The sequence below is a fragment of the Mustela lutreola genome, chromosome 2, assembly GCF_030435805.1.
Source record: "Mustela lutreola isolate mMusLut2 chromosome 2, mMusLut2.pri, whole genome shotgun sequence".
In the NCBI taxonomy this organism is placed as follows: domain Eukaryota; kingdom Metazoa; phylum Chordata; class Mammalia; order Carnivora; family Mustelidae; genus Mustela; species Mustela lutreola.
Genome location: NC_081291.1, coordinates 140,831,894 through 140,857,247, shown reverse-complemented (window position 1 = coordinate 140,857,247; position 25,354 = coordinate 140,831,894). Strand labels below are relative to the sequence as shown.

The 25,354-nt window shown below is 37.5% G+C and overlaps 1 protein-coding gene across 5 annotated transcripts; it reads left to right on the top strand.

Moving 5' to 3' along the window:
- The first annotated feature begins 936 nt into the window (after window positions 1–936).
- MFSD1 (major facilitator superfamily domain containing 1) lies at window positions 937–24,088 on the top strand. Of its 5 annotated transcripts, XM_059163660.1 has the most exons (16): window positions 937–1,212; window positions 1,776–1,828; window positions 2,781–2,893; window positions 4,961–5,003; window positions 5,316–5,383; window positions 6,947–7,055; window positions 11,377–11,479; window positions 13,286–13,384; window positions 13,826–13,937; window positions 15,055–15,111; window positions 15,466–15,622; window positions 17,119–17,216; window positions 17,796–17,908; window positions 19,392–19,439; window positions 20,714–20,771; window positions 22,264–24,088. In XM_059163660.1, exons 1-16 carry the CDS (start codon window positions 1,041–1,043, stop codon window positions 22,265–22,267), a joined length of 1,407 nt encoding a protein of 468 aa, XP_059019643.1. In that variant the 5' UTR covers window positions 937–1,040; the 3' UTR covers window positions 22,268–24,088. The 5 variants fall into 5 exon arrangements, with proteins under 5 accessions (XP_059019643.1, XP_059019644.1, XP_059019647.1 ...); XM_059163661.1 differs by lacking the exon at window positions 22,264–24,088 and having other exon boundaries at window positions 20,714–20,775; XM_059163662.1 differs by lacking the exon at window positions 2,781–2,893 and having other exon boundaries at window positions 1,074–1,212.
- Window positions 24,089–25,354: the final 1,266 nt, after the last annotated feature.

The following is a 25,354-nucleotide window of genomic DNA, read 5'->3' as shown; positions in this document are numbered from 1 at the left end:
ACGCACAAAGGCTGGAGATCGAATGATGCTGCCTGATTGAATTTTTAAAACACAAATCTTGTATTTTTGCTATTCTGCTAGAAATCCTTGCATGGAACACCTTTAGTGTTTCTACTCTTGAGTTCCTTCTCTCACAATCCCAAATCAACACACACACACACAGTTCTGTTTCATGCTTGCATCTTTATGATCCCTCCTACCCACCTCTCCCCTTCTCCCCGTAACTCATCCCCTGAAACAGGCAGCACGGCCGGCTCATTTTTACTAAATCTTGTTTAGATACCAACCTCAAGCAGCTTCAGCATTTCCCATCCCCTCTATGCTACTTTCTCTAAAGCTAATTAAACTGTGCACCCGTTCTCCCTTTCCCACATGCCCTGCCCTGGCATGTCAATAAAATTTAGTGCTGATTTAAGTCACTGTTCTCACCACATTCATCCATTCATCCTAGTTCTTTAAAGTAGAAGTTTCAGTCACTTTTTCCAACTAAACCGTAAACTCTTAAGAGGTCTGAGAGCTCGTCTCGTTTTCATTTGTATCCCAGTACTGGCATGCCACTTGACATATCAATAGGTATTCAATCAAATGTGTTAATATGGAGAGCAAAGAGGCGGAGGAGAGCAACGCTGCGAGAAGGGTGGCGCGTCTTTTCGGGTCGTCTCCAGCCCACATCAGATCACGCAGGACTCTGGCGTCGAAGCGGACGCAAGGCCCGCATCTCTCCCGGTGGAGCTGCGCAGAGTCTGCAATGAGGGCAAGGCAGGAAACAGAAAGACAGTGCTCCCCACGGTGGAAGGCCGAAGGTGGGAACCTTAACAAAAATCTCAGAGAGAACGAATGGCGAAACACCGCCTCCCCCTTACCTCCCGGGCGGGTGCTGCTCGCCACGTGATCATGGCCACTCACGTGATCTCGGCTTTGCTTGATCCGCCGCCGCGTCACGTGACCCACACTAGCCACGTGACCACAGACTTCACTGGCTCCTAGGCGCCAGCTTTTCTCTCCGAGTTAATCTCGTGTCCTGGTCTTACCCCGGCCCAATGGAAGAGGACGATGAGGAAGCGCGAGCGCTGCTGGAAGGTGGCCTCAGTGAGGCTGGCAGAGGTGCCGCTGCCATCTCTCCTATCCCTGGAGCGCTGCCGGCCCTTTGCGACCCTAGTCGCCTGGCGCACCGGCTTTTGGTGCTGTTGCTGATGTGCTTCCTGGGCTTCGGTGAGGCATCTGGCCGGGTGGGGAGGGGCTGATGATCCCAAAGTTCTGATGTTGTGTGGTATCCCCGAAATCCGCACTGAGCTCAGAGCTGACACGCGGCCTCAGTGCAGCTTCCTAAACTCCTGAACTTCCTCCCCCACCCCTTCGCGACTCCATTCAAGTTTGCGGACGTTGCTAGCCGTTCGGCATCTAGGAGAGGCTAGGGGACTGAGCTGGGCGAGTTTTGTCCCACTCTTTTGCCCTTCAAGAAGTCCCCGAGGCTTGGCAGCTCGCCCCCTGGGGCCATAGATGTGAGGGAATCCCTATTTTGTCAAAGCTTTCGATACACTGTTAAGAAGGAATTCAGAGAGCTTGAACTACCCACCCCTAAGTAATATTCCCTTTTTAAATGACTAATAGGGAGCAGAAAATATTAGTGGAAGGGAAATGGTCAGTGGTGTCAGTCCTGGAGCCCTTCATATAAACATTGAAAGTAAATGAAAACATTGAATAATATTTGCAACCTGAAACTTCTATATGGGCAGTATTAGCACTTACAAAATGTTTGCTCTTCCTTATTCTAGGCAGCTATTTTTGCTATGATAATCCTGCTGCCCTTCAGACTCAGGTTAAACGGGTAAGTTGGTTTTTCACTTTGCTTCTCTGGAGTGAGCTGTTGAAGTATCACCAAGTCTCAGATTGCCTAGTCTGAACCATTGTTCAGTGAATCATTTTAACATCTGTAGTTAAATCCATATGTAGTAAGGAGTGTTCCTGAGTTGGAATGAGTGGCCACAAAGACTTTATAGCACTTCTGACTAGATACTGTTTTACACTTTAATTAGGTCCTATTTCCACAAAATTGCCAAAAATTATTAGCAGATTTTTGTTTGTTCACTTTCTAATTGCATAATCATCTGAATGACAAATGATTCGGCAGAATAGCTTTTTGTTTCTTAAATAAGTCTTTTTTATTCCTTCATTTTTATTTATTTATTTTTTTATTCCTTCATTTTTAAAATGTGGATGCCGACTGCAGAGGATTCTCCATGTCAGTATTTTTAGTTTGGTTTTGTAAAAATACATTTAATATTTATAGTTTCTTGTGTGTTTAGATAGTTTTTTTTCCTTTTTAAGATTTTTACCTTTGGACAGGAAGAAATAGATTGACCCTTCACATTCTAGAATGAAAGGGAAAGAAGGTAGGGTTTAGTGGTGGGTGGGTAGAGATGGACTAAGATGATCTTTTTCCATGTTGGGGTAGGAGAGCACCAGTGTGTATAGTATAATGGGGATTAGAATGTAGAAGATACAGGCAGATGCAGATGGAGATGGTCCTAGTAATGGGGGATCTAATTGATCCTGGACTCCCTGAAGCCTCTGAAAGGCATGTGGATCCATCAAGTTTCCATGGATCCTAGGTGTGACCAGTTTTCTGGGGGAGGGGCCACAGCTGTCATGGGATTCTTAAAGCAGTTAGTTACTACAAATGATTATGAAAATGCCTGTCCTACACAAAAAGAATGTTTTGATTTGTTGATAAACGTAACTGTTTGGAAAAAAAATAGTTTCATTTTCTTCCCATATAGGATATGCAGGTGAATACAACGAAATTCATGCTGCTATATGCCTGGTATTCTTGGCCAAATGTAGTTTTGTGTTTTTTTGGTGGCTTTTTGATTGACCGAGTATTTGGAATACGGTAAGCTTGAAAAACATCTCACCTATGTGTAAAATATTACTAGAAAATCATAGAACTAGATTAAGGTATTTCTATAAAGAACTGACTAAAATTCTGTATTGACTATGATAATCTACATTAGTTTTTTTTTTAATGGTTTTTATATATTCCTGGAATTGGCTTTTGAAACTTGGTTGGTATTTCAGTTAAGGTTGGAACTAGTAAGTACTACTCATGAAATATGGTAACTCAGTTATCTAAAAGTACAAATTATATTCTTATATAGGATCAGGCAAACCAGGGTCTGAATCCCATTGCTGCCACTTGCTCAACTTCCTATCCTGAGCTGTTGCTAGCTTCCTGAGTTTTAGTTTCTTTATTGGTAAAGTATGGTGATAATTCCTGCCTTACAAGGTAGTTATGAGGACTGAGAAAGATGTATAGTATTTGGCACATATATAGTATTTGCCTCTCACAGTCCCAGTGAGATTTTCTCTTTCTGCCCTTGGGCATTGAACTTTTTGTGGCCACTTCTGTTAGATGCTGAGGAAGGAATAGCGTTTTAAGCTTTGTCATTTTTCATCCTTATGGTTGTGTATATATTGTTAATGGAAACTTCCATGAGGGATGCAGAATATTTTCAGAAGGCAGAGGGAAAAATGATGAAGGATCTTCCAGCCATGTCTGATGGAAAAGGATTGAAGAAACTGAAAGTGTATAGACTTGGGGACTTAAAAATTTTGAAGGGTTAAGTATTAAAGAGGAATTAAATTTATTTTGCTTAGTCTGAAGGGATGGAATCAGGGATGGAAACTTCAGGGGAACAGATTCTGCTTAGTATGATGAAGAATTTCCTTGATCAGTTTGATGAGGGGCCATGAATTGCCTTGGGACTACAGCAAGTTTTCTAGTGCTAGAGAACATTCAGTAGAATGTGGGAATGGCCATTTCACAAGGATATGGAGAGGGATTTGAGTTTCCTAAGTATGGTTTACTCATAGAATCTTTAAGGACTTTTAAAATACTGGCGTTTTATTACTCTGGGGAAACAGACATTTGAAGTATAGAATGTGTGAGTAGGCAGATTCGTAATTGTATTAACTTGTATTTATCCTTTTAGTTACTGTGATAAGTGGAATAAGTCAGACAAAGACAAATAGCATATGACCTCTCTGATATGTGGAATCTAAAAAAAAATAAACCAGCAAATGAATAAACAAAAAACAGAATCATACCTATACAGAAAACAAACTGATGGTTGCCAGAAGGGAGGGCTTGGAGGGTTGGCCAAAATAGGTTAAAGGAAGTGGAAGATACAGGTTTTTAGTTATGGACTGAATAAATTGCGGGAATAAAAGACACAGCATAAGGAATATAGGTAATATTATTGTAATAGTGTTGTGTGATGACAGATACTATACTTCTGGTGAGCACAGTATAATGTATAAATTTGTCAAATCACTGTGTTGTATACTTGAAAGTATTAAAATACCATATCAACTATACTCAAAAAACCCAAAACCAAAAATCAATAAAGAGTTTTTAGTTACCAGGAATTATGACCAGTTAAAATTACTTAATCTTGGAATAAATTCTAAACTCTTAATAGTAATTTTATAAAGAATGCCCATGCGCATGCGGGGGGGGGGTGGCAAAGGGAGAGAGAGAATATGTTAAGCAGATTCTTCACTGAGGATGCCAGCCTGATGCCTGATGCCACACTGAGATCATGATGAGCTGAAACTAAGAGTTGGATACTTAACTGAGCCATCCAGGTGTCCCAAGAATGTTGATTTTTAAGTGGGAACCCTAGGAACTTCTTGAAGATTATTTGACAAGTTTTGTTTGTTTAAGAGATGATAATGGTTTAAGTTAAACATGCCATTACTGAAGCCTTGAATCCCCTTAGAAGTCAAGACTTCTCTAGATTAACATTTAGCCTGGGAAAGCTGCTAACTTTAGAGGCAGACCTGTATTTCATTTTTCTTTCCTTGGAGGGAATATAGGGGTCAAAGAAGACTGAAGAATTATTACTGAAGGGTTTTGGTGACATACTCTTAATTCATACTCTCTCTCTCTCTCTAACAGATGGGGCACCATTATTTTTAGCTGCTTTGTTTGCATTGGACAGGTGAGAGGGTCCAAAACCTTCATTGATTATGTAACAGTGACTTTTGAATTCTTGTCTAATTCCACCAGCAAAAATGTGTTTATTGAATGCCTGACTTAATTAAGCAGAGTCCACAAATGCCTGTGTAGCATAATGTATAGTCCATTTTAAGCCTTGAGGTAGTTGAACATTAGTACTTAAATTTCACAGATTTACTAAGAGGGAATGTTAAGACTATTATAGAAGTTGTGATTCATTATAAGTTGCTTATTTCTCTTGAATACTTTTAAGTTTACTTTTTCATTGATTCTACATTTATATTCTACATTGTAGGTGATTTTTGCTCTGGGTGGAATATTTAATGCTTTTTGGCTGATGGAATTTGGAAGGTTTGTGTTTGGGTAAGTTATGAATAATTTCATTCATCCTAATATATTACTGTTTCACTGCTTAACTATCAATTTAATAAAGATTCACAAAAATATATTACTGTCTGTTGTGGAGAATTACCTCAAATCCTTGAAATCTAGCTATATATATACACAAGAATGTTTATTGTCTTACTTTTCCTTTAAAGTGAGCAACAATTTTGAGTGGTCATAGTTAACTCTGTTTGGGGTTTGAATATTAAGTTGTTCTCCAGAAATGATATTTTTCCTGGGTGTTTTGTCTTTTGTTGTACTGAAGACTGATTTAAACCTCATTTAGAAAAGTATAGACCAACCATTTCTAGGTTGGTGACTTATGGACATTTTGCTATTTCTTGGTGGATAACATGCAGGTCCTTTTGAACCCTGTTAAAGAGGCTTGAATGAGCAAAATAACCAATAGAATGATTATTCTTTATGAATTTCAATGTCTGTTCAGTAAGTTCATTCTGAGTCTAGCCTTGGGCTTCCTGCCCTGAGAGATGCAGATGACATCACTCATTTAAGCTTTCTTGTAAGTACTGGGGACATGTAGACATATATGATATACCCACCAAAGTGCTCTAAGTGAAAGAGAAGAAAACAAACTGTATATAAAAATATGAAAGGGATCCAGAGATAGAGATGTAGTCAGAAATGGCCTCATGGATGAAGTATGTCTTGACATCAGTCAGGGGTTTGGATTAGGAAAAGAGAATGGGAGTATTTTTGGATTAGGACAGAGTGAGAAGGACTCAGTGTTAGGATATGGAGGAGAATCTCCTAACTAAAGGCCTAGAGGGGGAGTGGTCTTACAAAAGTTATAAAACGAGAAGTTAAAACCCAGGAAATAGGAAAATTTGAAATATGGAAGGTATTGACCTGAAAAATGTGCCTTTTTGTCTTTCCACAAAGTATGAACCACTCTTCCCCCAGGAACATTTTATATAGCATAGGTGGTGGTATAACCCAGACTCCTGTTATTACAGGTCATGCTTATTATTGCAACATACCACACTCCCCAAAACTTAGTGTTATAGAGCTGTTACAATGTGTTTGTGGACTTTGTGGGTCAGGAATTTGAACAGGGTACAGCATGGACAGCCTGTCTGTGCACCAGATGTCTAGAGCCTCCGCTCAAAAGATTCATGGAAGGTTGAGTGCTGGAATCATCTGAAAGCTTCTTGACTCATGGGTCTCATTCTGGGATTGGGACAGCTTGAAGAATAGCTCTGCTGGATGCATTTCCTAAATGCAGCCTCTCTCTGTGGCTTGGCTTTCTCATAGCATGGTGTGCTGAGGGTAGTTGGACTTCTTACAAGATGGCTAAAGGCTTCAAGTGTGAATGTTTGAATGAAAAGGCAGATGTCTGCTTTGATTACACAGCACCACTTCCACCATACTATATTAATTGAAACAGTCTCAAGCCCACTTAGATCCAGGGGTGGGGAATAGAGCCAACCTTTTGATAGGAGGGGTATCTAAATTTTAAATTTGCATTGCTAACTGTGGTGTTTCTGTAAAAGCAGTAATTTTTCTTCCTTTTCTCATTTTTAGGATCGGTGGGGAGTCCTTAGCAGTTGCCCAGAATACATATGCTGTGAGTTGGTTTAAAGGCAAAGAATTAAACTTGGTGTTTGGACTCCAGCTTAGTATGGCTAGAATTGTAAGTATGACAAACCTAATGAAGCCAAACAGAAAGTAAGAGATTTAATCTTGTAATCATCTCTTACAAATAATGGGATAAAATATGTTTTCGTTTGCCATATTAGGTCTTGATTTTTTATGTCTGTAGACTATAGTATAGCGTTTACCTTTAGTTTAAGGCATTTCTAACCTTATTGCACTTAGGAAACAGTCTAAAAATACTATTAGAGCATTCATTAGTTAAAAAGAATGTGAGCACTGGGAGGGATCCTACAGGTTTTGTCATCTAATTCCTTTGCCCATTTTTGGACTCCCTGGTATGCAAGGCCTCCAGACGAAACCTGCACATCTCTAGTGATTGGAAGCTCACTGTGTGATAGAGCAGCTCCTGTACTTCAGTCAACTTTGTAAAGTTTGGCCTCACGCAGAGATAAAATCTGCCTCTGCAAGTAGCTTTTTCTCATTGCTCCCTCTTTTGCCCTCCAGTTAATATTTATTTCCTCTTTCGTGCACTAGCACTTTGCTTATAAAGGCAACTTTTAAGTTCTCTGTCAGACATGCTCATTTCCTGTGGTTGTCTAAGCCACATAACATGGGTTTCAGCTCCGTGGTGCTGGTGCTCCCCTCTGCCTGGGCGTACTGTAGCCACTCAGTACTTTCCCCGGCATTTGGCAGGCGAGAATTCTACCACTGAACCACCAATGCTTCCCCGGCATTTGGAACCTGGAGATGTTCATGGTGTTTCAGGTTTGGTCTGATAGTGGGTACCCAGGGAAACAACATTGTACTTTTATTAATGTAACCTGTGAAGTGTTTGGCCATCTCAGACCATGTTAGGTTTTTTTCCTTATAAACTTCTATGAGTAGAGGTTTTTTTAAAAAAATATTGCCTTCTGGGTGGCTCATGGGTTAAGCCCCTGCCTTCGGGTCAGGTCATGATGTCAGGGTCCTGGGATCAAACCCCGCATTGGGCTCTCTGCTTGACGAGGAGCCTTCCCCTCTCTCTCCCCACCTGCTTGTGATCCTTTTCTCTCTCTCTCTGTCAAATAAGTAAATAAAATCTTTAAAAAAAAACCCTTGCCATTGAAAAATGAAGGTTCCAAAGACTAGCTAATGGCATGAAAATGGATGCACCATAGTCTTAGGGAAGAAATCCAGTACAAAAAGTTTTTAATGTACTATTTCATTATACATGTAATTTTCATAACATTTTGTGATTTTTATACATGTAGGTTCTTTCTAATTTTTCAACCATTGTAGATAGTGCTGTTGTGTGACACTATAAAACTTTTCTGCGTCTCTGATTGTTTCCTGAAGCTAGGTCGCTAGGAATGGGATTGAATCAAGAGGGTTTGTTAGGGTTTCTTAGGTTAGTAGTTTCATATTATCCTGTCAGTGATGTTTACATCCCCCATCTATGGGATATGAAAGGATCCTTTTTATTATAGCTTTGATAGTATAGACTATTATTACTTAGAAAAATCATTTTTGAGTGGAAACACCTAAATATGACTTTAATTTGTAATTCATAGCTAGTGTATCTTGTGGAGGTCAAGATATGTCTGTGACAGCTTGTGAATTTCATTGTCTAATAACTTATCGAAGAAAGAAGTAAGATACAATCTTGGTGACATCATTGTGGCTACTGGTGGTCTTCAGATTCTTTTCTGTGTGGTCACAAATTAGCTCTCATCCATTGAGCTGCATTCTGAGGAGCCCTAAGTTTTTAGAAAGGAATCTCAGGGGCTTTGAGGATGCAGGGTGGAGGTTACTGGGGTGATGGAAGGACCTGAGGATGAGGTAGAGTAAACCAGACCTCAAGCAGCCACCTCCTCTTTAGCCAGGGTAGTTCAGCTTTGATCTGATTTCTGTGCTTAGGGTCTTTTTGAGAAGCATGGGACCAAAAGATTTCATTACAGAGCTGCTGGGGTAGATGGAATTTCAGTGCTTTTGTGCTTCCCTTTTCCCTGTGCATATTCAGAATGATCATAGAGATTCTGGCTTTACCTCTTCATTTTCCTATAGGCTGAGCTGTGAGTTTGTCTGGTTTTGGACACTTGATCTGTTATGTTACCATTCTACCTTTAGGCAGGGCATTTTTCATTTTTTATATCTTACTGGGGGTTGGAGTCCAGCACCCCTTTGATTTTCATTTGTCATTTGTTTCTTTTAAGCTCATTATTTCAAAGTATATTTATTGAGGACTTGCTAAGCCATATCGTGTTAGGCGTTTTAGGATTAAAGGATTTTTAAGGCAACATCCTTGTCTTTGAGAAGCTTTTATTTTCAGTGATATTGAGGAAGGTTTCCAGTAAGTCTCCATTTATACCTTTTTGCTCATTTGAGTAATGCCATAGGCTAGCATTTTTTAAGTAACAGCTGTGTGAAATTTACTACTGTGTTTGCTGTGAGAATATTGCTGAGGACATGTTCATTTCTCAGTCTTTAGTGTCTGACCTGTCAATAAAAGCATTTAGTGCAGTTGACATTCCCCCTACCTTGATTTCTTCTCTTCGGTTCCAGGACACTACAGTCTCATAGTTTCCCTCTTGTCTTTCTCTTTACTACTTGGCCTGTTTCACTAGATCTATCTCAGTCTTCTGAACTTGTAAATGTGGGGGTGCCCTAGGGCATGGTTACTGGATATCTTCTCTTTTCTTTTAACACTTCCCATCTTTTGTGATCTTACCTAGTTTTGCAGTTTTAAATAACTTGTCTTTGCTCCTGTATTTATATCACGTGTCCAGGCCTTTTCCCTGAATTCCACACCCCTATAATGCAGCTTTCTACTTTTCCATTTAGATGTCTAGTAGGCACATCACAGCTGACATGGCCAAAAGTCAGTTCTTGATTTTCTACCTTTACCCCCCCCAAACCAGCTTATGCTGCAGTTTTCTCATCATCAGTTATGGGCAACTCTTGATTTCCAGTTGCTTGGGCAAAACCTTAGGTGTGATCTTAAATTACTGCCCCTCTCAACATGTATTTTCCATTAGCAAGTCCTATTAGTTTTACCATCAAAATACATCCATATTGTGACCACTTCTCACCATGCCCATTGCTAGCTACCCTAGACCAAGACCCATCATCACTCTGGATTATTACAGTAGCCCCTTAATTTATGTCCTCACTTCTGCCTTCATTCCCACTTGTAGTCTCTTTTGACTATAGCAGCCAGAGCAAATCTATTAAAATGCATGGAATTCCTGACACTTCTCTACTCAAAACCTTAGTGGGCGCCTGGGTGGCTCAGTGGGTTAAGCCGCTGCCTTCGGCTCAGGTCATGATCTCGGGGTCCTGGGATCGAGTCCCGCATCGGGCTCTCTGCTCCGCAGGGAGCCTGCTTCCCTCTCTCTCTCTCTGCCTGCCTCTCCGACTACTTGTGATTTCTCTCTGTCAAATATTAAAATAAAAATCTTAAAAAAAAAAAAAACAAAAAACACCTTAGTGACTTCCCATCTTACATAGAATAAAAGCCAGGAGCCCATATTATTACCTATAGCCAGTCTTCCCACCATTTCCTCTTCAGGGATATCATCTCATGTTCTGTCTTTTTCATTTACACTGTTCCAGTCTCTGCCCTCCGTGCTGTTCCTTGAGCATGCTGCCGTATGCACTCTCACGATCTGTGCACTGGCTGTTCGTTCAGCCTAAATGCTCTGTCCTTCCCCCAGATCACATGTGGCTAGTTTCCTTCAAGTTTTTACTCAGAGGCACAATCTCACTTTATGTTCTCCTTCCCTGCTCCCCTCCTTTATTTTTAAAAATACTTACCACAATTTAATATGCTACATGTTTTACCTCTTTTACTCCACTGAAATGTAAGCTTTATGAAAGCTGGAGGTTTTTCTGTTTTGTCCTTTGTTATATTCCCAGTACCTGGAACAGTGATGGGCTCAATAATTGCTGAATGAACAAGCGAATGAGGATATTATCTTCTATAACTTTTATTGCCTTTTTATGGATAGGATCAATTTTTTTTTAGATGAAACTATAAGCAAAGGCTGTGATTTTTCTGAGTGAAAGTTTATTTTATTCTTAGGTACCCTGTGAATTTTGTCACTTATTGTTTCCTTTTTGCTTTTGCTGCTAGAAAATTCTAAATGTACTGTGCTGTTTTCGGTACTAGCATTTTCTACATATTAGCATTTTTTTGTGTGCAGTAATTTTATCTGTGGGTTTATCTTAGTTTGTTAGTTTTTTCCTAGTCATGTTTTTTAAAAAAATGTATCTCTTGTTTAATCTGGATCCTGTTTGACCTGTTTCTCTTAGCCACCTCATATCCTTTATTGAACGAGGCAGAGTATATGTAAATGAAATGTTTTTTCTTTCTCTTTCAGGGAAGTACAGTAAACATGAATCTCATGGGATGGCTGTATTCTAAGGTTGAAGCTTCATTGGGTTCTGCTGGTCACACAACCCTTGGGGTCACACTTATGATTGGTTAGTGGATCCTTTTGTCCCTTGTTTTATCTTTTCTGAAAGTATGTCATAGGAACTATGTGGCAGAGCAGGAAGAACACTGGAATTGGGATTAGACCACTTTGTTTGTAGTTTTGCCTGAATAGTTCATGAGTTCTTGGACCTAACTAGAAATAGTGAATCATTCACGCAGTTTGTGATACTATTTCCATTTTCTTAAAATGGAGGATTTTATCCCACCTTGTCTACTCCAGCGTTGTCATGGTGAGCAAATAAGAGAGTATATTTGAAAACTCTGAAAACTGACTTTATACATGTAAGGTGTTACTAGTCTGTAGCAGAGAGATGATTATTTCCTTTTGATCAAGGTTCCGTTACAGTACTATGGAGCTAAGATTTTAGAGAAGTTAGAAGGGATATAATGTTGTGGGAAATCCACTAAATTGAGAGTCAGGAGTCTGGGTTCTAGTACTAGCTGTAACTAGTTCTGTCATCTTGGACAAGGAAGTTAACCTCTGTGTCTCAGTTTTCTTTTTTGTAAAATTTCAGGTGTTTGACTAAAAGTGTATAGGTCCCTTCTCGCCCTAAGTTCTGTTAGGTAAGACTTGGTTGTGATGGTTGCTGGGTGGATCACTAAGAAACATACGAGGCCTTCTGGAATTCCCTGCGCTTTTCTCTGAGCAGTGGATTTTTGTAACTGTGCCCCATAATGGGTAAGAGGGTCACTTGCAGAGCCCTATAAAGACCTGTGGATGGTGAGGTGAACATTCTGTGCCATCTTTTATTCCTTATAATTCCTTGGTATAGCTTGGTAGAAAGAGGGCAGTGGAGAGGAAATCTTGAACAGGCAACCTGCATCTAGAGGCTTCTCCTTTCCTTCCTGCCTTCTCAGATCCCTTGCCTTATTTAAAGCCTCTTTTTCTTAACTCTCAGATGCTCTTTAGTATTCCTTCCAGTCTTCTCCACACTGGAGAATTTGAGAATTTTAAAGAATTTTAGCACCAGAAAAGATCTGTGCCATCAAGTCAGAGCCTCTGATTTTACAAATGGAGAAGTTGAAGCCCTGAGAGATTAAGTTCTGTGTTCACTATCATTCAGCTTGTGGCAGAAGTAGAACCCGTATCTCCTGACTTTTATTTTAGCAACTTTCAGCTAGACTGTATTATGTAATTAAAGATTCATTTATTTTACTGAGCTTCTTTTAAAGATCTTGAGAAGTATAAACTTTATTTACTTTTTATCCTGATTTGCTTTAATGATATCAGGTCAGCATTAGTGAGTAATTAGTGAGCTGATTACACAAAGGAAGGAGAGCCTGGCTAGCTGTGCTGTGGGAGGGTGGGACCCTATGGGTTGCCAAAGGGTAGGAGCAAGGGTTACAGACTTTGGGAAGGAATCAAGAGGAAGATACGATGATCACAGAATCAGACTTTGCTTTCATAGTTTTTTTTCCCTTTGGCATCTGTCAATAATTAGTGCTTAGACTTAGTTAAGAAGTTAGTACAGATTTGCTAGCTGTCATCCACTTTCTTAAAGTCTTATTCTGCATTACAAGACTAGCCTAGTATGTTCTAGTTTTTTCCCTCTAGTCTACAAACTTCTACTAGGAAATAATATAATAAGAGTGACTTTTGTTTGTTGAGTACTTATCACATGCTGTTTCTTTCCTTCTGTCCTGATTTAGTAATTGTAGGATTTTCTTCAGTGTGTCTAAATGCCATCTGTTTCATTTGTTAAGTTTTCTGTTGTTACTCTACGGTACTACCTCTTGGGAACCTTCAGTCGCTCTCTTTTAAAAATCTCTCTCTCTCTCTTTTTTTATTGTAGGGGGTATAACATGTATTCTTTCACTAATCTGTGCCTTGGTTCTCGCTTACTTGGATCAGAGAGCAGAGAGAATCCTTCATAAAGCCCAAGGAAAAACAGGTAGGTCTAAATGCAGGAAAAGGGGGATTTGGGGGATTTGCAGACCTTTGAAGATAATTTATAACGAGCTAAGTTCCTAATGTAGTGTTATAAGTCCAGTGAGGCTTAATGCATGTTTTACTTTCTAATCTGTTCCTACTTATCTAAATTTTGGGGTACTTTTTTTTCCCCTTAAGTGCTTTTGACAGAATTTGCATTCTTGATTGCACTTTGTGTATTTGCAAAATGATGAGTGTTCCTGGAAGACAGCAGGAGAGTAGACACTAATATTAGATTTTGTTTTTTCTAATGTCTTTTTAAGTTTTCCCATAAGCTATGTTCCAATAATTTACTGAGAAAAGTATTTTATAAACTGGATGGCAAAGGTTAATCACATGATAAAAACAATATTGACCTAGTTATGCAAAATTATGCTGATAGTTTCTTCCTTTTCTTTTCAAGGTGAAGTTATTAAGTTAACTGATGTGAAGGACTTCTCCTTACCCCTCTGGCTGATATTTATCATCTGTGTCTGTTATTATGTGGCAGTGTTCCCTTTTATCGGACTTGGGAAGTGAGTATTCTGTAGCATTGCATTTTTGTTGGCTAAATTATAATGAGAATTTAATCACACAAATACAATTTTGTTAGTTATAAGTCTTGATTTTTTGGTTATAGATTATATTTAAATAGGAATTATTTTATATCCTGGGATATAACTGATTTTCTTATCTTAAGGTTTACTATTTGGCATAATAACTTTCATTATTTTTTTTATGAAATACTTAATAGTTTTTGATGCCTAATGTAGATTTATTTTAATGCTTTGTAACAGATGGGTATTTTTTTTTAAATTTCCTCTTTATTCTTTTGTTTGGAAGCCTATTCTTGAGAATGGAAACAGTACTTTGGCTCATTATGCCTGGGCACATTTCCATTTGCTAGGACTATAATTATGCCAGGGTTCAAAATCAAATTCTTTTTTGTGTTACCACTTACCTCTTCCTTTCCAATGGCAGCTGTTCGAACAGAGCAGTGTGTGAGTGTGTTTATAGGGGTGTGTCTTTATAATCAGAACCTTTAAATTCAGACTGTTTTCAATAATTTGAAACTCTGTTTTGCAAAGAACCTGTCCAGTCCCACTTTAAGGAAAAGAAGCACTCTTAATTTTATGTTGTAATAATTCATTTGGTTTTCTGAAAAGTTTTGCATACTGTTTGGTGCTTATTTAAAATGAAAAAAGTCAGGGTGCCTGGGTGGCTCAGTCAGTTAAGCGTCTGCCTTCAGCCCAGGTCATGATCCCAGGGTCCTGGGATCGAGCCCTATATTGGGCTCCCTGCTCAGTGGGAGCCTGCTTCTCCTTTCCCTCCGTGCTTCCCATCCACTTGTGCTCTCTGTGTCCCTCTCTATCTCTCTTTCTCAAATAAATAAAATGTTTTAAGAAAGAATAATAAAATGAAAAAAATCCACATCAGTGTATTTTATTTAACTAGTGAAATATTTATGTAAACCCTAAAGCTTTAGTGCCAGTTGCTTAAAGATGAATGTTACATAAGGTGGGAAAACAGTATTAAGAAGAAAAAGTTGAGTAAACTTAGAGTTACTTTTATTTAGTTTCATTTTGCCTTTAATTATTAAAAACAGAGTAGTTCTCTAAAGTGCTTATTTCTCTCTCTCTCTCTGTATTTTAGAGTTTTCTTTACAGAAAAATTTGGATTTTCTTCCCAGGCAGCAAGTGCTATTAACAGGTATTTCATTAATTCTCTTGAGTGCTTATTGTGTGCATAGTGTGCATCTTTAATTATAAGCAAATGTTCTAGGAGGCAAGGCATGTGACTTAACATCTGTAATGTGAAACCAAGAGCATATTGCCACTCGATCCTGAGAGACCATCTATGCATTAACGGAAAATCGAAGAAATCTTGGACCACTCTTTAATATTTAAATTTCTGTTTACTAATGACAATTTTAGAAGAATAGCTTAATTAAACGAGCTAGGGTTTGCTTTGCCTAATGGTTTTAGGAAATTTTTGGATTTTTTTTTTTTTTTTTTTTGGTAGCTGTGATACATTTCATTAAATATCTTTTGATTTTCTGGGCAGTATTGTATATGTCATATCAGCTCCCATGTCCCCAATATTTGGGCTCCTGGTGGATAAAACAGGAAAGAATATCATCTGGGTTCTGTGTGCCGTGGTGACAACTCTCGCTGCCCACATCATGCTGGCCTTCACGTTGTGGAACCCTTGGATTGCTATGGTAATGTCACTGCGGACGCTCACAGGGCACAGGGCTTTGGGGAGGACTCTGTCAAGTTTACATCAGGAGCCATACTCCGCTCCTCTGAAAACAGAGCTTGTGACAGTAGGAAGAACAAGACAGTAGTGAGAAGTTTGAGTTCTGCTGTGATTGCAGTCTCTACAAAATAACTATTTTTAAAGTAAATAAATGTTAATTATTAATGAATAAGATATTTTAAATTTTATTTGGCTTATTTAACACAGTAATCTCAATGCTGAAATAGAATTTGAAATAAAGTAGTCTTTTAAAAGCCAAATTGCTTACCAGTTCCATTTATTTTCCTGTATTTCTTTAAAAAAATTCTTCCATCATAGGTGGCGCGTTAAAAAAAAAAAAAAAGTCTGTCAGCCCGGGGTTCATGATTTTGCATTCTTTTGTCTTTGACCTTTAGGTGGTTAAAAAGTGATAATGAATTCATCATCAGGTTTTTGTTACTGTCCTTTAGAATATCAATTTAAAGACCACAGGCTCAAGTTCTTACCTATTAATAAAAGAATATTTTGGGTATATATGTTTGTGGTACACTTAGTAAAATTTCTGTAAAACAGATTCCTGGAGGTATAAATGCTGTAGCAGAGGCTTTGCATATTTAATATCTTGATAGACATTGTGAAACTTCTTCTCTAAGAAGTTCTTACCGATTTATAGTTTTACCAATAATATACGAATGTGTGTGTGTTTTTAGTATTCTAGCTATGGTGGGCATTGGCCCAATTTCAATCTTTGCCAGTATGATAGGTGTAGATGATCTTATTTAAACTTAAATCACAAGGTTTCTTTTTTTTTTTTTTTTAAAGATTTTATTTATTTATTTGACAGAGAGAGATCACAAATAGGCAAAGAGGCAGGCAGAGAGAGAGAGGAGGAAGCAGGCTCCCTGCTGAGCAGAGAGCCCGATGCGGGACTCGATCCCAGGACCCCGAGATCGTGACCTGAGCCGAAGGCAGCGGCTTAACCCACTGAGCCACCCAGGTGCCCCACAAGGTTTCTTTTTTAACTAAAGAAAAAGTCAGCATTAGGTGATAGTTTTTTGCCTTGCCCTCCAGTTCGGTGTTGATGATCTGAAGTAAGATAATGGACTTTGGTGTGATGTTGCCTTGATTGCTTAATTTGTAGTTAATAAATACTGGAAAATTACCTTGCCTGAAACAATGGTAGTAACTTTTTGCAAATTAGCTTTATTTTCTTGCTTAGTCCTTGATTGTACCCTGGGACCAGTAAGTTATATGTGCATATAATATAAAATGGTTAAGATAGTGTGTTTTGTCACTAGAGGGATACTGTTAGTGTCTAGACTTCTTTCTATCAAATGAATTTTAGCAAAATTGCAATAAAATTTGCATGAATGTTCATATATTTGCTGTTATGTCACTCTGGCTAATCTGCATCAAAGGAAAATCACCTTTTGGTTAATGTTAAAAGACTTTTACATTTTTCTGTGTCACTTTCTGCAGTGTCTCCTGGGACTCTCTTATTCGTTGCTTGCTTGTGCATTGTGGCCGATGGTGGCATTTGTAGTTCCTGAACACCAGCTGGGAACTGCATATGGCTTGTAAGTGTTTACACCATAATGTCTCTCTGCTATAGCAATTTAATTATCATATGAAACTCCAGGTCTCCTGAACCTAGTCATCATTGTGCTTCTGGGACAGCTCTGAACCTAGAAACCACCAGAAAAGTCAGTTAACCTACTTGTGATATTATTGTGGCAACAGAAATGCCCCAGTCTTCCAGCAAGAGAGTTGGGATTAAGCTAACCCAGAAGTTATTTCTGACATTGCCATTGACTGCCTTTTTATCTGAGGGCTTCTTAGTGAGAAGTTTGAGTTCTGGTGTTTGACCCAAAGGGCAAAAGGGGGAAACTGCACCCATGGTTGGTATTCGCTTAGCTCTTAACTTTCTATCAACAGGAAAATGTTGAGCTTATATTGCATTTAATAAGACAGGCTCCCTTACCTCTGAGCATAACATCTAGTAGCAGAAATAGTCATGGGATGAAAATACCTGATCAGGTCGTCCCTAGGTAAAAACACCTCTTAACACTAATAGTATGTCATTTATAGATACTAATATTAAAAGTGAATTGTTACTGTGTGTATGAAGATGTGTCTTTATATTTCTTGAATTGTAGCATGCAGTCCATTCAGAATCTTGGGCTGGCAATCATTTCCATCATTGCTGGCATGATATTGGATACTCGGGGATATTTGTTTTTAGAAGTTTTCTTCATTGCCTGTGTTTCTTGTAAGTATGTGATATGGCAACATTTAGTTTCTTTTAATGGATAACAATGTTTTCATTTATACTTCTGGGTTTTTGTTGTTATTATTCTCTTTTTCCCTCTTTTAAACCAAATCCCTAAGATGTATCTCCCAGATTGCCTATTTCTTAGTCTGTGCATCAGAGTTTCCCAGCTGGTGGCTTTCTGGTTCTGTGAAGATTCACAGGCATTTTTTTAAGGAGATTCTTATTTTTAAAAGTAGTAGTAGAGTCTGTTTCATATTCTATTTTAGATATTTATGGTTTTTAGAAAACATTATCCTCTTTAAAGTGAATCCATTTTAAAGAGTGGTAAGTATGTCCCTGGTGTGAGTGTGTGGACATTGATAGGATTCAGGTGTGAGTGCTCATGGTTTATCCATAAGGCAACTTTACGTTGCTTTTATTCTTGGCCGTGTTACCTAACATTTACCCTAATGATTTATTGGTTAAAAATAGGAAGTATAAGGAAACTGTTGAAAACTACAAAAATAAATTAACATTTTTCCTGTGGTAGGCTTCACCATACAGATAGTTGTGTTCATCTTATAAATTTTTATAAACATATCAAGTTGTCTTTTATGCTTTAACATGTGTTTAAAATGGCAAACCCTAGCAATGATTTTATCATTTACATTTACATGAATAAAAGACAGTTATACTTGAAATGTGGTTTATGATGTGTCTGAATACATTTTATTATCCCATAATTTTAGAAGTAAGCACATCAAATTTTAAAAATACGTTATTTGTTTTTAAAAAGTGAGTCATGTAGAATTCAAAATACTTAGGTCATGGAAGTGTATGTATGTCTCTTTGATGCTGCGACGTGTGGTTTAATTTCAATCCACAACTCTCTATATATTTGGTTTTTAAACCAAATGCCATGCCATTTAAAAATGTTTTTGTTGCCATATTAACCTTAAGTAAATTTAGTGTGCCTTGTTAAGGTAAAAAGACAAGCCATGACTTTCTGAGGCTTCTACTGGCTCTGGGCTTTCTGGGCTTCTGGGAGTCAAATGACCACTTTCTAACACTTGGTTAAATTGTAAAATGGACGTGGTGTTTTCAGACTTAAAATCCTCAAAGGATTGTTTCTGTTTGGTTCTCTGTAAAAGATAAACAGTCAGGGGGCTGGCAGGAGTTTTTGGAAGTACCAGGAGAACTAACACTTAATCTGGAGAGTAAAGAGCAGCAGAGGTGATCTCCGGGTGGATCAGCTCCCTCCCTTCTCTCAGCTGCTTTTTTTCTGGTCCTGCTAATCCCTGGGCTCATGTAGCCCACAGGGAAAAAATGGTGTGTAAATAATTTTTAGTACTTTTTGGAATATAATGGGAATAGTGTTTTTTATTTTTAAATGCCAATCAATGAAGATTTATCTGAGTTTTACTTTGTAATTATGATTACATAGGAATTGTTGGGAAGAGGTACATGTTTTTTAAGGACCTTGTGATTTTTTCACTTGCAGTGTCACTTTTATCTGTGGTCTTACTCTATGTGGTGAATCGTGCCCGAGGTAAGTAGAATTCAGACATTTTCTTCTTCAACCATAGTGGATCATCTTGTGGGGTCCCTGGATTGTCTGCATGCCTCTTTAGAGGCCAGTGCTTTAGTTCATGTAATAATGACAATCTGTTCATATGTTCATGGAAACACATTATGTAACATAGAACTATGCATTTTGGAACTTCAGACTTATTAAATCATTGTCATGTTCTTTCTGGCCAGTTCAATTTAAGTTTTGTAATAGAAAATTTTAGATGTTCTTTTTATGTTAGCATAAGGAGGTATGGCAGTTTTAAAATGACCTAAAGCCATTACTGTGTTATTGTTTCATATTTAAAAAAATTAGTAAGCGGAAGTGGGGGGTGGGTAGAGGGGCTGGGAGGGATGGGGTCGCTGGGCTATGGACACAGGGTAGGGTATGTGCTGAGGTGAGTGCTGTGAATTACGTTAAGACTGATGATTCACAGACCTGTACCCCTGAAGCAAATAATACATTTTATGTTAATAAAAAAATAAGTAAGCAAATTTATAGTTATAGTTTGTATTTTAAGGTTGAAAGTGTTTGATACAGAATGAGGTGTTACAGATATTTTTCTTTTGCTAGTATTTTTTAAATGCATTTGTACTTCTTTCTTCTGTATAAGATTTTGATGTTACTCTTATTAATTTTTCTAATGAGGTTGCCCCTAAAGGTTGTTAGGTACTTAGTAAAATGTGTATACCTGCTGTTTAAATGATTTTAGGTCATTTCCTTTCTTTTCTCTTAATTTCCACTATTTACTGATTATTTATTACAATGCCCGAGTTAACAAGATGTAAAGAAGTATGTAGATCCAAACTTAAAAAAAAAATGCTCAAATTAAGAAGTGGTTATTTGTATTTGTATCATATAAAGATTCTTTTTTTTAAATTTTTTAAAAGATTTTATTTATTTATTTGACACACAGAGAAATCATAAGTAGGCAGAGGGGCAGGCAGAGAGAGAGGGGGACGCAGGCTCTCTGCCGAGCAGAGAGCCCGATGCGGGACTCGATCCCAGGACTCTGAGATCATGGCCTGAGTCGAAGGCTTAACTCACTGAGCCACCCAGGCGCCCTCATATAAAGATTCTTAAAAAACATTTTTTCCCTTGGGAAGGCCCCAGGAGATAAACCATTTCTTTGTCATCTCCCATTGCCTTTTCTGTTACTTTAAGGTATACCAATGCATGTGTGTGTATGTGTGTGTGTGAATTTTATTTTTAATAGTTGTATAGAAAAAGTTCTATGCTTATTTGTATTTTAGGGGGGAACCTAAATTATTCTGCAAGACAAAGGGAAGAAATAAAACTTTCTCATGCTGAGTAAGTACTGAAAGAGAAAAGTTCTCTCCTTTTGCAAATCTGAAACATTAGCATTTTATTTGCAAGTATTAGGTTTGGGCTTTTTTTTTTTTTTTTAAGATTTTATTTATTTATTTGACAGGCAAAGATCACAAGTAGGCAGAGAGGCAGGCAGAGAGAGAGGAGGAAGCAGGCTTGCAGAGAGCAGAGAGCCGGATGCGGGGCTCAGTCCCAGGACCCTGGGATCATGACCTGAGCCAAAGGCAGAGGCTTTAACCCACTGAGCCACCCAGGCGCTCCGAGGTTTGGGCTTTTAAGAAACTAGTCTTCTTGAGATTCGAGAGCTAACGATTATCTGGGAACTACTACAAAATTTTTGTTTGTAGAAAATTTAAATAGGGTAGATATCAAAGGTTAAAGTGAAGGGGGAAAAATAACTGGGTTTTAAATTGCTTTTTGAGAGAAAGGGAGACCTGTTGTATTTGTAATTTATTAGAGGAAAGGTCTTTGTCCTAAACTTATGTTCTGGGCTTACCCTTCCATTGTCTGATCCTTTGTTTTTCTTAACTATTTGAGATAACTTTTCATTTTCCCCCGGTACTAATATTCTGTTCTTTGACTTGGAACAAATTAAGTATCTAGTGTGGCATTAAGTTAAACTTATTTTTTCAATGAGTGTATGCTAAAGTGTAATAGTGATTCTATTTCCTGTTATTATGATTTCTGATTTTTCAGATATTCAGTTTTTTATGACTTAAAACATTTATTTGTAAACATATACTATGTAACTATAAGTTTTGTGAATTTTATATAGGTTAAAATCTTGTAGAACAAAGGATTTTTTGGGAGGTGATTCTTGGCCATTTCAAATTTCCTTTTAACATAGTAATTCTAGAAATACATCTTGAGAAGATAATCAGAAATGTTATAGGTTTTTAGTATCTTTATGACAGTCTTGTTTGTTATGTCAAAAAACTGGAAACAATGTGAGTGTCCCAAAGTAGGGAAGTGGTTAAATAGATGATGACACATCCATATAATATATTGTTAAAACCATGTTTGAGGATTTTAAAAGTCAGAAGTAATTCCCTCCCTGCACCAAATCAGAGTTGCTTACCATGCTACATGTTAAGTAGACAGAAGATTAAAATGCAAATGTAATATTCTAATTTTGTTTAAGAAAAAGTATGCAGGCACATGTATTTCTTATTTATGTACTTGTATATAATAGGAGAAATACTGAAAGAAAAAAACCCCAATACTAACAATTCTATTTGAGTGGTAAGGTTACAGGCATACTTTTTCCTTTTGTTTTTCTGTATTTTCCAGGTTTTCTATGTTGATCTTAATGTTACTTTTATAATTAAGAGGATTTAAAGAGTTTATTCAGCAAAGTGTGCAACCTTTAAAATTTGGCAGTATGTGTTTTGTAATGCTAATGGTTTTTATTTTGTACACCAGATGAGGCTGCTGTTTCCCCCCTTCTGATAATTTACTGCATTGTGTTTTGCAGATGAAAAACTTGAATGACTGTGTCATGAGGAGCTGCACACATCATTGGTCTGAAAACCTCACTTTTTTTTTTTTTTTAAATCTCGAGTTTAATCAGGAATAATAATGGTCTGGAAATTTATATTTATATTTCAAAAGCACCTATTTCAAAGTATATTTGTGAGGAATATCTTAGCTTGTGTCTTATGTATTGTTTATTGTTAATGAATTCCACTTTAGACTAGGCTAATCAACAGTAAGGTTTAGAAAGTTCCTCTGGAATATGCAGGTGAACTTTGGTAAGGACAGTAAATAATGGAAAACTTGGATCTGGCATTGAGATAATTTTCAGAAGATGTTTCTTAAGGATATGGCTTTTTTTTTTTTAAATCTTAAAAAAAAGCTTTTGAGAGGGTAGAAGGGATATTTTATACAGAATAAACAATGTCATTTTAATAGGCATTCCATGTTTCTGTAGGGAATATTTGAAAGATATCTTTTATGCAGTCTCTTCATTTTTACAAATAGATTGTATTCTGCTATCTTTAGTTATAAGAGGTTGCTGAGCAGTGACCCTCTTGAGCTTCTTTATCTCTCCATTACTGAGGACACTGATCACTTAGGGATGTAATTTTATGGTACAAACTTTCTGTACAGTTTTTTCTTATAGTCTAATTAATTACTAAAAAGTGTCCTTTAAATTATGATAGTTGCATATCTACCTGAATGAAAACACTGCAAAAGGAGTACTTATCTTCTAAAACTTTATTTTAAAAAATACTAAAATACTGATTTTAAGTCTTATTTATTTGGAAGACTATTTCTGTAAGATAATCAACGTCAGAGTAAAGAAAATTTGTCTTTGAAAATCAATGGAGTACTTTTTTCTCCAGAGTAGAACCTAAGTAACATGTATGATTTCCAAGTTAAATAAAATACAAGTGTAAAATTTCTTTTAACAAACTTAAAAACTTTTTAATTGACTTAGTTTTAGCATATTATATATTAAAGTCAGAGAATTTTTCATGTTTTTGCTCTCCAGGAGTATGCAGGTATTTTAGACAACTGTTAAACTGTCATATTTAGCTAGTTGTATTGTTCAAAATAGGACATAACATTGTATGCTTGAAAGTTCTGGAACAGATTGAAAGTACATTCCTTGTTCAGATCAAGTTTATTTACATCCATTTTTCTGATTGTAGTTTTATTGTGTCATTATTCAGTTGTTTGTTTTTTTGGCTTTGACTGTCATGTGACTTTTGTAGCCCAGATTATTGAATGTTGGTTTTACCAGCTGGTGAGAGTGGAAGAAACCAGTTGCTACTGCTGCTGGAGGGCTTGTGTGGTCTGGCCCCTGCCTTACTCTTTCCATCGCCTCTGTGCCTCAGCCATAATGAGCTGCTTCATTACATTTTTTCAGATGGGTCCTCTTCCTTGCCTTTTCAGGGGCTTTGTCCTTGCTGTTCCCTTTGCCTAGAATATTTCATCCAGGATTCTCTACAACCTGGTTTTCCATGATTTACAACAGAAACCTTAGTCCCAGCTCAGACGTATTTTTCCCAGGGAAACTCTTCCAGACCTTCAGGCTATATCAAATTCTTCTAAAATTTTTGTGATTTTTTAAAAGCCCCATATTTTTCCTTCTTTGTTGACCTCAGCTTATAATGAAGAATTTGTAATAGTGTGGGTGGGGGCGTCTCTCTCTTCCTTTAGATTGTAAGCTCCATGAGGGCAGGGACTGTGTCTAATATGTTCATTATGATTGTGTTGATAGTTCCTAGCTAAAGTAGGCACAAAATAAATATTTTTTTGAATGACATATAAATAAAAAGAATAAAATGAAATAACTTTTTGGAGGATAATTTGACAATATGAATAAAAAGACCTATAAAGGGGATGATGGTGGGCTTCATGCCTTTTGGCTTAGCAGTTTCATTTCTACTAATTTATCCCAAGAGAACCACCAGACAAATATACACATAAATGTATTTTAAGAAAGTATTTTCATAGCAAGATTGCTTTATAATAGCCTAAACTAGGAAATCACCCACATTTATAAGAATAGGTGATTTGTTAACTACATCATATCATATGCTTTAAATGAAATATTAAAACAGTCATTAAATGGTTTCATTAGAGAGCATTGACATGGAATGATGGCATTATTATATGAAGACTCAGAGTGCTGCTTTTTTTTTTTTTTTTTTTTTTAAAGATTTATTTATGAGGGAAAGAGAGAGCCTGCCTGCATGGTAGAGAAACCCAAGCAGACTGCGCTGAATGTGAAGCCCGGTTTGGGGCTCGATCCCACAACTCCCAAGATCTCGACCTGAGCCAAAATCTAGTCAGATGCTCAACTGACTGAGCCACCCAGGTGCCCCCAGAATGCTGATGTTTTTATAAAAACAAACAAACGTGTCTGAAGGATATGTATGTAAATGCCTCTGGATGAAGACTTTCTTTTGGCTTATTTATATTTTCTAATTTTTCAACAGTAAATACTGTAGTAGAAGCTTTTAAAATCCCACAAAGAAGAAAATTCAACACAAGTTTGAGCGCTACCTTTGAGGAAAGTGGTAGTTGGTTTTCAGAAAGGAGGAAGGTAACAGATAGTGTTTCTCAAAGAACTTTGGAGATGTAGGTGGGAATTAACAGGCCCCTGAGTTAGAAATAGAATTTGCATTGACTGGAAAAAAATTGCATGTGAAGGGAGCCTTGAGAGACAAAACAGAATAGAGAATGGAGTAAGGGCTAATAACACTCTTTCTGATCTCATTGGTGGCACAGAACAGCTTCAAGTTGTCTGCAGACTATTTGTGATTTCTGGACTGCCTCAACCTCAGCCTCATACTCCCTGGCTTCTTCCATTTACTTGTTCTTGGAATGCACCAGGGGAAAATTGAGTTCAGGCCCCGAACAGAGATTTGCTCTCTAGAGGTTAATGGGGGGAAACTTTGATCTTTTGTAGGAAATATTGAACAGTCCTTGACATCATGCAGGTAGGCCAGACAACCAAACTGTTTACAAACTTATTACCACATAGTCCCATGAGCTGTTCCTATATAAGGTCATGTCTTCTCCTTGGTGGATCTTTATCAGTACCACATGTTGTC

Bases quoted from the DNA above. Each gene is read 5' to 3' on its own strand.
- MFSD1 (XM_059163660.1), top strand. From the start codon at position 1,041: ATGGAAGAGGACGATGAGGAAGCGCGAGCGCTGCTGGAAGGTGGCCTC. The intron at 13,938-15,054 runs GTGAGTATTCTG...TCTGTATTTTAG, and splicing joins CCTTTTATCGGACTTGGGAA to AGTTTTCTTTACAGAAAAAT. The intron at 17,909-19,391 runs GTAAGTATGTGA...TTTCACTTGCAG, and splicing joins CTTCATTGCCTGTGTTTCTT to TGTCACTTTTATCTGTGGTC.